Genomic DNA, 9,837 nt, shown 5'->3' with positions numbered 1-9,837 from the left:
GAGCTCATATGCAGACACATATCTGATAGAGTTTCTGGGTTTGGTTATAGCCAGCATCAGCGTACTGGGCACTCTGTCCGTGACGACCACCTGCTATGGCCACATCCTCCACACCATCCTGCACATCCGCTCCACCAGGGAGAGGCAGAAAGCCTTCTCCACCTGCTCCTCCCACATCGTTGTCGTGTCTCTCTTCTATGGCAGCTGCATCTTCATGTACATCCGGTCGGGGAGGGGTGGCCAGGAGGAGGACAGGAACAAGATGGTGGCGTTGCTCAACACTGTGGTGACCCCGATGCTCAACCCCTTCATCTATACCCTGAGGAATAAACAGGTGAAGCAGGTGTTTAGGGAACAGGTAAGCAAACTCCTCTCATAAAGCTGTGAAATCAAGAGGTTGATGCTAATATTTCTAGACAATTTGAATATTTCTGTTCATCCTATTTTGTCTGCCTGACTTCCGAACAAAATGTAAGTTCTTTGAGGGCAAGGATTAGCTCTGTAATTCACTGTAAGCCTCAATCATCAATACATAGTCACAAGTAATATAGATAGTAAACACTTCCAGACTGATTGATTGCTTTTTGTTTGTTTCTCAACATCCTCAGATGAGAGAGCAGTTCTCTATTAGCACTATCCTCATCTAACACTTATAGTCCCGATAGTTCTATTACAGAAATGTATCAAGAGCTCAAAAATAACTAATGTTAATTGTTTATTATTTTGCATGTTAGCTATTTATGTTTTTTAGTATTAAAATTCATAGAGCTGGGCTCGGTGGCTCAGCCTGTAATCCCGCGCCTTTGGGAGGCTGAGGTGAGTGGATTGCCCGAGCCCGCGGGTTCGAGACCCGCCTGGGCAACTTGGCGAGACCTCATCTCTATAATAAATCAAAAATTAGTTGGGCGTGGTAGCACGTGCCTGTGGTTCCAGCTACTCAGAAGGCTGAGGTGGAAAGATTGCAGGAGCCCAGCAAGTCGAGGCTGCGGTGGCCGGGAGCGTGCCACTGCACTCCAGTCTGGGTTGACTGAGTGAGACTCCAACTAAAAAAAAAAAAAAAAAAAAAATGCATATCAAAACACTATGAGATACCACTTCACACCAATTAGGATGGCTATTCCATTAAAAAAAAAAAAAAAAAAAAAAACAAGTATCAGAATGTGGAGAAATCATGTAGATTTTTTAGGAGACCTGAGAAAAACAAAAAGAATGTTGGGAAATCAGAACCCTGTGCATTGCTGGTAGAGATGTAAAATGGAGCAGCCACTATGGAAAACAGTTTGGTGATTCTTAAAATAATTAAAATAAATTTACCATATGATCCAGCAATTCTACTTCACCCAAAAGAATTGACAGTAGGGACTTGAATAGGTCTTTGTACATCCATGTTCATAGCTGCATTATTCACAATACCAAATGGTGGGAACAATATAAATGTCTTTCAACAAATGAAAGGATGAACAAAATGTGATTATATATATATATAATCATACAAATACATACAATGAAATGTTATTTAACGTTTAAAAAGAAAGGCAAATATTGTATGACTACACATATGAGGTTTCTGAAATAGTTAAATTCATAGAGAGAGAAGGTTACCAGTCCTGGTCCAAGGAGGGATGAGGAATTATTGTTTCAACGATACAGAGTTTCAGTTTGAAATGATAAAAAAAAAAAAAAAAAAAGGTTCTGCCTAGGATAGCGGTGATAATTGCACAATAATGTGAATGCACTTAATGCCACTGAAATGAATAATTTAAAGTGGTTAAAATAATAAATTGCATGGTATATATATTTTGTCCCAATTTTTAAAATGCAGGTCCCAGGTCAAAAACAAAACAAAACTATGGAATCTTTGACTCTCCTCTTTCTCTAATATCCTACAACCAATCCATTAGCAAATTCTGTGGATTATACCTTCAGAATATATGCAGAACCCTACCACTTCTTACCACCGCCACTGCTCCCATCTTTGTCCACATAACCTTCCATTTCCTCTAGTTTTCCATCTACTACCTGCTGCCCTTACCCCATCCACCACAGGTAATGGGGAGGTGAGCCTGCAGTGTTAATACAGATGAAGCCAACGAGACACACCCTTTCTCTCTGAATGTTTCTTGCCTGAAACAGACCTTAGGTGGAGGAAATATTAAGTTTTAACTTAAAATGAAGTTTGAATGTTAACGAATACATAGGGTTGGACAGTTTAATCACCCCATTATTTGGACTGATTTTTTTAATATCAATATTTTTTATTTTGATATTATAGGGTACAGTTAAGGGTTGAACTGATTGTTAATAGGAGACTTTTTTAAATATATAAGAGTAGCCATAAAAATCACTGGACCTGTCCTAGATTCCATCCAAGGGTCAAGGAAGGGTCATTGTTGAAGTTAGGTGACATCTACATTGATACATGCAGGTTCATTCTACAATTCACTTATTTTCATGTATTTGAAATTTCCATAATAAAGATTAAAACAAAGAGTTTAAAAAAACTATTTCAGACAAAAGGTAATGTGAGAGTGACCTTGGTAGTACCCATGATAATGTAGCAAAAAAACTCATGTAAGAGATGTTGCATGAACCTGCAACATCTCTAATGGGGTTAGGGTACTGAAGAAATAAAGTGGTTGGAGGGGAAAAAACACAATTGAAGGAGATCTCTAGGTACTGAGTCGAGGTTAGAAAGATGTTGCTATCACAGAAACAGAGCAATCAGTAGGAGAAGCTGGCTTAGAAGGTAGCAAGGTCAGTTCTGTTTTAGATATCTATATTGTGGGCACAACACACTTGGGACATGCGTGTTGACTGGGACAAGGAATTCTTCAAAACAGTTTCCAATGGCATTGGAATCATTGTGTAGCTGTCCTGGAATCATTGTGTAGCTGTCCATCCCTCATTCTCTTTGTTAATTTATAGCAAAGAAGATTCAAAAATTGGATTGTCATAACGGTGAGAAGAAAATTGTGCTGTTAATATTTGTAAGCTTGTCACTATCCACTTAGACAAGGAAACCTCTGTATTGCAAATCCAGGAAGTAGCAAATACTGTTTTCTGTAAGTGTGTCTGAGAATCATAAATGACATAAACTGAATTTAAAGTTTTGTGTACTCGGTGTTGGCCACTGCACAGATCAGATTTCCCTCGCTCGAAAACCTCTCTCTGCTCCCTCTGAGACCATGTCTGACAAACCCGATATGGCTGAGATCGAGAAATTCGATAAGTTGAAATTGAAGAAGACAGAAACGCAAGAGAAAAACCCACTGCCTTCCGAAGAAACGATCGAACAGGAGAAGCAAGCAGGCGAATCGTAATGAGGCCAGAGCCACCAGTATGCACTGTACATTCCACAAGCATTGCCTTCTTATTTTACTTCTTTTAGCTGTTTAACTTTGTAAGATGCAAAGAGGTTGGATCAAGTTTAAATGACCGTGCTACCCCTTTTCACATCAAAGAACTACTGAATGAAGGCCGCACCTGCCTCTCCCATTTGCCTGTCTGGCTGGCAGGGAAGGAAAAGAGCTTGCATGTTGGTGAAGGAAGAAGAGGGGTGGGATGACAGTGAAAGCTAGAGTCAATCAAGTTGGCCCAAGGTGTCCTGCAGGAGGTAAAATGCAGTTTAATCAGATGCCATTTTTTTGTTCAAATGATTTAATTATTGGAATGCACAATTTTTAAAATATGCAAATAAAATTTTAAAACCTGAAAAAAAAAAATAAATAAATAAAGTTTTGTGTATAAACCAGTCATGCTGAGCATGGTGGCTCATGCCTGTAATCTGAGCATTTTGGGAGGTGGAGGCAAGAGAATTGCCTGAACACAGGGGTTCAAGACCAGCCTGGACAACTTGGCTAGACTTTGTCTTTACAATAAATCAAAAAATTAGCCAGGAATACACGAGCCTGTAGTTGCAGCTACTTGGAATTTTGAGGTGGATTGCCTGAACCCAACAGGTTGAGGCTGCAATGGCCATGCGCCTGCCACTGCACTCCAGCCTGGACGACAGAGTGAAACTCTGCCTGCTAGGTATATATCAAAAAAAAAAAAAAAAAAAAAAAATCAGTATGTCAAAGAGATATCATGTTTACCACAGCATTATTCACAATAGCCAAGATATAGAATCAACCTAAATGTGTATCAGTGAGTGAATGGAAAAAGAAAATGTGGTATATATACATGATGAAATACTATTCAGACATGGAAAAAGAAGGAAATCCTGTCATTTGTGACAATATAGATGAAACCAGTTAGTGAACCTTCACTATGTTAAGTTAAATAAGCTAGGCAAAGAAGGACAAATTCAGCAGTCTCACTCATATGTGGAATCAGAAAAAGTTGATCTAACAGAAACAGGGAGTAGAATGACAATAAATGGAGACTGGAATGTTTGGTGGGAAGGGGGAAATATTGATCAAAGGATACAAAATTTTAGTTAGATAGGAGGAATAAGTTCAGTGATCAATTGTACAACTTGGTGACTATAGTTGATAATGTATTATACTATTGAAAAGTATTAAGAGAGTGGATGTAAAGCATTCTTACAATAAAAATGATAATTATGGGAGGTCATGCATATGTTAATTAGCTAGATTTAGTTATTCCACAGTGTATACATGCTGCAAGATACCATACTACACAGTAAATACATACAATTTTATGTCAGCTGTTAAAATAATACATAGAAAATTTTAAAGTTTAAAAAAGTCTTCATCAGTAGAGAGCTCAAGATCAAACATTATAGGAGGTATGAAACCCATTATCCATCCAGGTATTGGATGCTCCACCATAAAACTTCAAGAATATGGGCCAGAATCCAGAGGAGAAATGTTTTAGTTATCTATTGCTGTGTAACAAATTACCCATAAACTTAGCCCCTTGAAATAACAAGCATGTATTATATCACACTTCCTGAGTTAAGAATCCAGGCATGTCAGACTCGGTGGCCCAGCCTGTAATCCCACGCTTTGGGAGGCTGAGGTGAGTGAATTGCCTGAGTCCACAGGTTCGAGACCCGCCTGGGCAACTTGGCAAGCCCTCATCTCTACAATAAATTAAAAACTTAGCCGGGCATGGTAGCGCGCGCCTGTAGTTCTAGCTCCTTGGAAGGCTGAGGTGGAAGGATCGCTGGAGCCCAGCAGGTCGAGGCTGCGGTGGCCGGCAGCATGCCACTGCACTCCAGTCTGGGTGACAGAGTGAGACTCCAACTCAAAAAAAAAAAAAAAAGAAGAATCCAGGCATGACTTAGCTGGGTGTCTCTGGCTCAGGATCTCTTTCAAGGCTGTAAAAACAGAGTGGTCTGGGACTATAGTCATCTCAAGGCTCACCTTAGGAAGGATCTGCTCCCGAGCTCACCCATGTGGCTACTGATAGGCCTTAGGCCCTCACCACTAATGGCCAGGAACATCTGTTCCTTGCTATGTGAACTTTTTCATAAGGCAGCTTACAGCATGGCACCTTTCTAAAAACAATTTGGTGACCAAAGAAAAAAAATGGGATTACAAAGTACTTTTAACTTAAATGGGCCAAGGACCATGAGAGGGACTGTCCCATGGTGCTCTTACCATGATTCCACCAACAGAGAGTAACCTTTATGGGGACAGAGAACCCTGTCAGTTTCATTTATCACTCATAGTCATCCTCAGTGTACAGTCCAATGCCTAGCATTTAGGAGATGCTCGATAAACATGTGTGTTGAATGGATGATTAATTAAGTAATTAAAGTTCTTCACACTCCAACTCATTCTTCAAGTCTCAGTTTGACATAACTTCACAGGAACATCTTTCCACATAGTTATGTACTAAATGTTTATGTCCCCCTAAATTCTTACATTGAAGCCCTAATCATTAATGTGATAGTATTTGAAGATGGAGCCTTTGAGAAGTAATTCGGTTTAGATAAGCTCATGAAGGTAGAACTCCCATGATGAGATTAGCGCCCTTATAAGAAGAGAAAGACCAGAGCCCTGTCTCTTCATCATGTGAAGATACAGCAAGGTGACCAACTGCAAACTCGGAACTGGGCACTCACCAGACACCAAATTGGCTGGCACCTTAAACTTGGGACTTCACAGCCTCCAGAACTGTGAGATATATATTTCTACTGTCTAATTAAGCCATTCAGTCATAGTATTTTGTTATAGCAGCCTAAGCAGACTAAGATACTCATCCTTCAGGTGGGGTCAGGATCTTCTACTAGCTCTCCTTTGACTCACTAGTCACAGTGGTAATTAATTATCTGGGTGATTGTTTTTGAATGTCTGTCTTCCCCACAAAACTCTGCCTCCGTATCTCTGGCATCTAGAACACTGCCCATCAAACAATAAGTACTCAACAGAAGTATTGTGAATGCTTTAATAGATGTGCTTCTTTGTTACAGTTAAACTCCATTAAAAGTTTCTGTGCTTCTTGGTCAGAACACAGTAAACTTTCAATCCCAAAGTTGAAGAAAGTAAGAGGTAAGGGACCAACCTGGCTCCCTGTTACCACTGATGGCAATGAATCTCCAGGGAAACACAGCTCCATTCAGCAAGATAAGAGGCAGGTTCTCTAGATGAGTTATGTGTGAGCTGTGTGCATTTTTGTATCTCTGAGTTTCATGGGGACCAAACAGAATCCCATATAGCCCTGGCTGAGCCTGATGCCAGCTCCACAGAGATAAGGAGTCTGCCATGAATAGTTTACCCAGAATTCTCCAAGGACCCCATGGGCCTGGAAGGGCATGTACCATTAGCCAGAAGTCCCTTCAGCCCAAATGAAAGTGAGTCATACGAATCTGAATCAACTGGTGTCTGTCTATTCTTTAATATAGACGAGATAGAAGAAGAATTAATTAGGTTTCTACATCCATTTCCCCAGGAAAGTGATCCAGTGGTGGTACTATGGGTCAGGAGCAAAAGTTGTCTCCTAAGAAATTTGTGAACCAGAAGTTCTGGGAAAAATATTCAGCTCATTTCTGGGAAGATCTAGGCATGTGTTGGTGACAACAGAGTCAGGGAGCATTGTTTAGGAAGACTGGTTGTTGAAAAACATGGAGGTTTTGATACGTGTAATACCAAGAGGACCTGCCTATGCCCACGACCTACAGACCTACAGACTACAGATACAGTCCTGAAGCTTCCTTCACTTTGAAAGTCTGGTGAGTCCCCCAAGAAGGGTAGTCCTCAGGCAACATTGTGACCCAAGAGCTCCCCAGAAAACCAAGGCTCTCCATCATCGTAATGGCCTGAGAAGACATTCAAGTACCTCGCCTGGTGACTGGTAAGGTAATCTCTTGGTGCAATTTTTTTTTTTTTTTGAGTTGGAGTCTCACTCTGTCGCCCAGACTGGAGTGCAGTGGCCGCTCCCGGCCACCGCAGCCTCGACCTGCTGGGCTCCGGCGATCCTTTGGCCTCAGCCTTCCAAGCAGCCAGAATTACAGGCGCGCGCTACCACACCTGGCTGATTTTTTTTGATTTATTGTAGAGATGAGGTCTCGCTGCCCAGGCGGGTCTCGAACCCACGGGCTCAGGCAATCCACTCACTCTTGGTGCAATTTTTAGAATGGGGGAAAGGGGATGTGGTTCTTCTGGACATCCTGCCTAGAAGCCTGACGTCTGTTTTCAGGTGACACCAGCAGGCTGTGGCACGACTAACTTCTTTGCCTTTTTTGTCATTCTCAGTATCCTGACTCATGCTCAGCCAATGAGTCACAGAGTCCCTGGGGCTTGTCCTATGCTTTTCACGGACAGTCATTTGTTTTCTTTTTCCCTCTCCTCAATGATCTACCCAACTCCTCACCCAAATGTGCTCACCATACTGGTTTCTTTTCTGATTTGGGATAGAAGTTACTGTACAAGCAACAATAAAAACAATTTCCTTTAGAGAAAAGAAAAATCACCCACAATCCTCCCATCCTCACCTGGCAATTATGTTCATTTTTCCATGTTCTTATCTAGTCCTTTCCATATAAACGCATATTTTACTTAGCTATAATGTAGTGTGTTACCATTTCTTTGATTCAACCTTAACACATTAGTTCCTGTTCCTGTCCTGGACAGAGTCAGTTCTTCCCTACAGAAGCTTTCCTTAACCTGTCATTCCTAAAATGAAAAACAAATGGAGCCAGGCTCGGTGGCTCAGCCTGTAATCCCGCGCCTTTGGGAGGCTGAGGTGAGTGGATTGCCTGAGCCCGCGGGTTCAAGACACGCCTGGGCAGTGAGACCTCATCTCTACAATAAGTCAAAAAATCAGCGGGGCGTGGTAGTGCGCGCCTGTAGTTCCGGCCACTCGGAAGGCTGAGGCGGAAGGATCGCCGGAGCCCAGCAGGTCGAGGCTGCGGTGGCCGGTAGCGGCCACTGCACTCCAGTCTGGGCGACAGAGTGAGACTCCAACTCAAAAAGAAAAACGAATGGCAAGATTGCCCAGTTCTTTATCCAGAACTCAAAGGACAATATTAAGCACTGTAAGACCTAGAAATACTAATAATTTAAACCAAAGATATATTGTCTAAAATTGAAATTGAACCAATGATCAACCCTGAATATCAGCATTTATTTATTTATTTATTTATTTATTTATTTATTTTTATTTTTTTGAGTTGGAGCCTCACTCTGTCCCCCAGACTGGAGTGTAGTGGCCACTACCGGCCACCGCAGCCTCGACCTGCTGGGCTCCGGCGATCCTTCCGCCTCAGCCTTCCAAGTAGCTGGAACTACAGGTGTGCGCTACCACGCCCGGCTAATTTTTTGATTTATTGTAGAGATGAGGTCTCGCCTGTCCAGGCAGTTCTCGAACCCGCAGGCTCAGGCAATCCACTCACCTCAGCCTCCCAAAGGCGCGAGATTACAGGCTGAACCACCGAGCTCGGCTTCAGCATTTATTATTCTTTATTATTCCTGCAGAATTTTTTTTTTTTTGAGTTGGAGTCTTACTCTGTTGCCCAGGCTGGAGTACAGTGGCACACTCTCCGCCACCGCAGCCTCGACCTGCTGGGCTCTCATGATCCTTCCACCTCAGCCTTCCAAGTAGCTGGAACTACAGACACGCACCACTACACCCCACTAATTTTTTTATTTATTGTAGAGACGAGGTCTTGCCAAATTGCCCAAGCTGGTCTTGAACCCGTGGGCTCAGGCAACCCGTTTGCCTTGGCCTCCCAAAAAGCTTTTTATTTAAATACATATTGCCCTAAAACCCACTATCTTCCTTCAATTTTACCATTACTCATTATTATTAACCTACTAGAGTTTCAGCCATAAAGAGAGACATAAAAATAACATTTAACATTGTGTGACTGCTCACTCTGTGACCAATTCTGTGCTGAGTGCTGGGTATGCATTATCCACTTAAGTCCTGGGAGAGCATCATGCATAGGTACTATTATTATTCCCATAGAGGAAACAGAGGTTTGGTGAGATCAGATAACTGACCCCAGATAAGTTAGTACATGATGGAGATCAGAGGCAATCGCAGTCTCTCTGACTCAAAGGCCTTCAGAGACACAAAAATGACCAACAAGTCATGAAAAGGTGATGCAAATTAAAACCACTGTGATTTATCACCTCACTCCAGTAGAATGGCAATTATCAAAAGCACAAGAAATAATAGATTTTGCTGAGGGTATGAAGAAAAGAGAACTATAACACACTGCTGGTGGGAATGCAGGTTGGTACAGCCATTATAGAAAACAGTATGCAAAAAAAGAAAACAGTATGAAACTTCTAAGGAAAAAAATAGAGCAACCATATAACTTCACAATCCTTCTTCTTGGCCTATATCCAAAGGAGGTGAAATCACCACTTTTTTTTTTTTTCTGAGTTGGAGTCTCACTCTGTCGCCCAGACTGGAGTGCAG

The 9,837-nt window shown here is 41.8% G+C and overlaps 1 protein-coding gene and 1 pseudogene across 1 annotated transcript in view; both read left to right on the top strand.

Moving 5' to 3' along the window:
• Positions 1 to 379, top strand: part of LOC103267699 (olfactory receptor 49-like) — a 1,657-nt gene extending 1,278 nt beyond the window's left edge. Inside the window, exon 2 of the mRNA XM_008065287.1 lies at positions 15 to 379. Coding sequence (XP_008063478.1) covers positions 15 to 379 — 365 coding nt within the window. The remainder of the gene's footprint in view (positions 1 to 14) is intronic.
• A 2,794-nt stretch (positions 380 to 3,173) lies between these two features.
• On the top strand, positions 3,174 to 3,534 carry LOC103267692 (annotated as a pseudogene).
• Positions 3,535 to 9,837: the final 6,303 nt, after the last annotated feature.

This window comes from Carlito syrichta, unplaced genomic scaffold (assembly GCF_000164805.1).
Source record: "Carlito syrichta isolate Samal-C Ts95f unplaced genomic scaffold, Tarsius_syrichta-2.0.1 Scaffold308201, whole genome shotgun sequence".
Lineage (NCBI taxonomy): Eukaryota > Metazoa > Chordata > Mammalia > Primates > Tarsiidae > Carlito > Carlito syrichta.
Note: the sequence above shows the minus strand (reverse complement) of the source record. Positions and strands in the feature narration are given on the sequence as shown.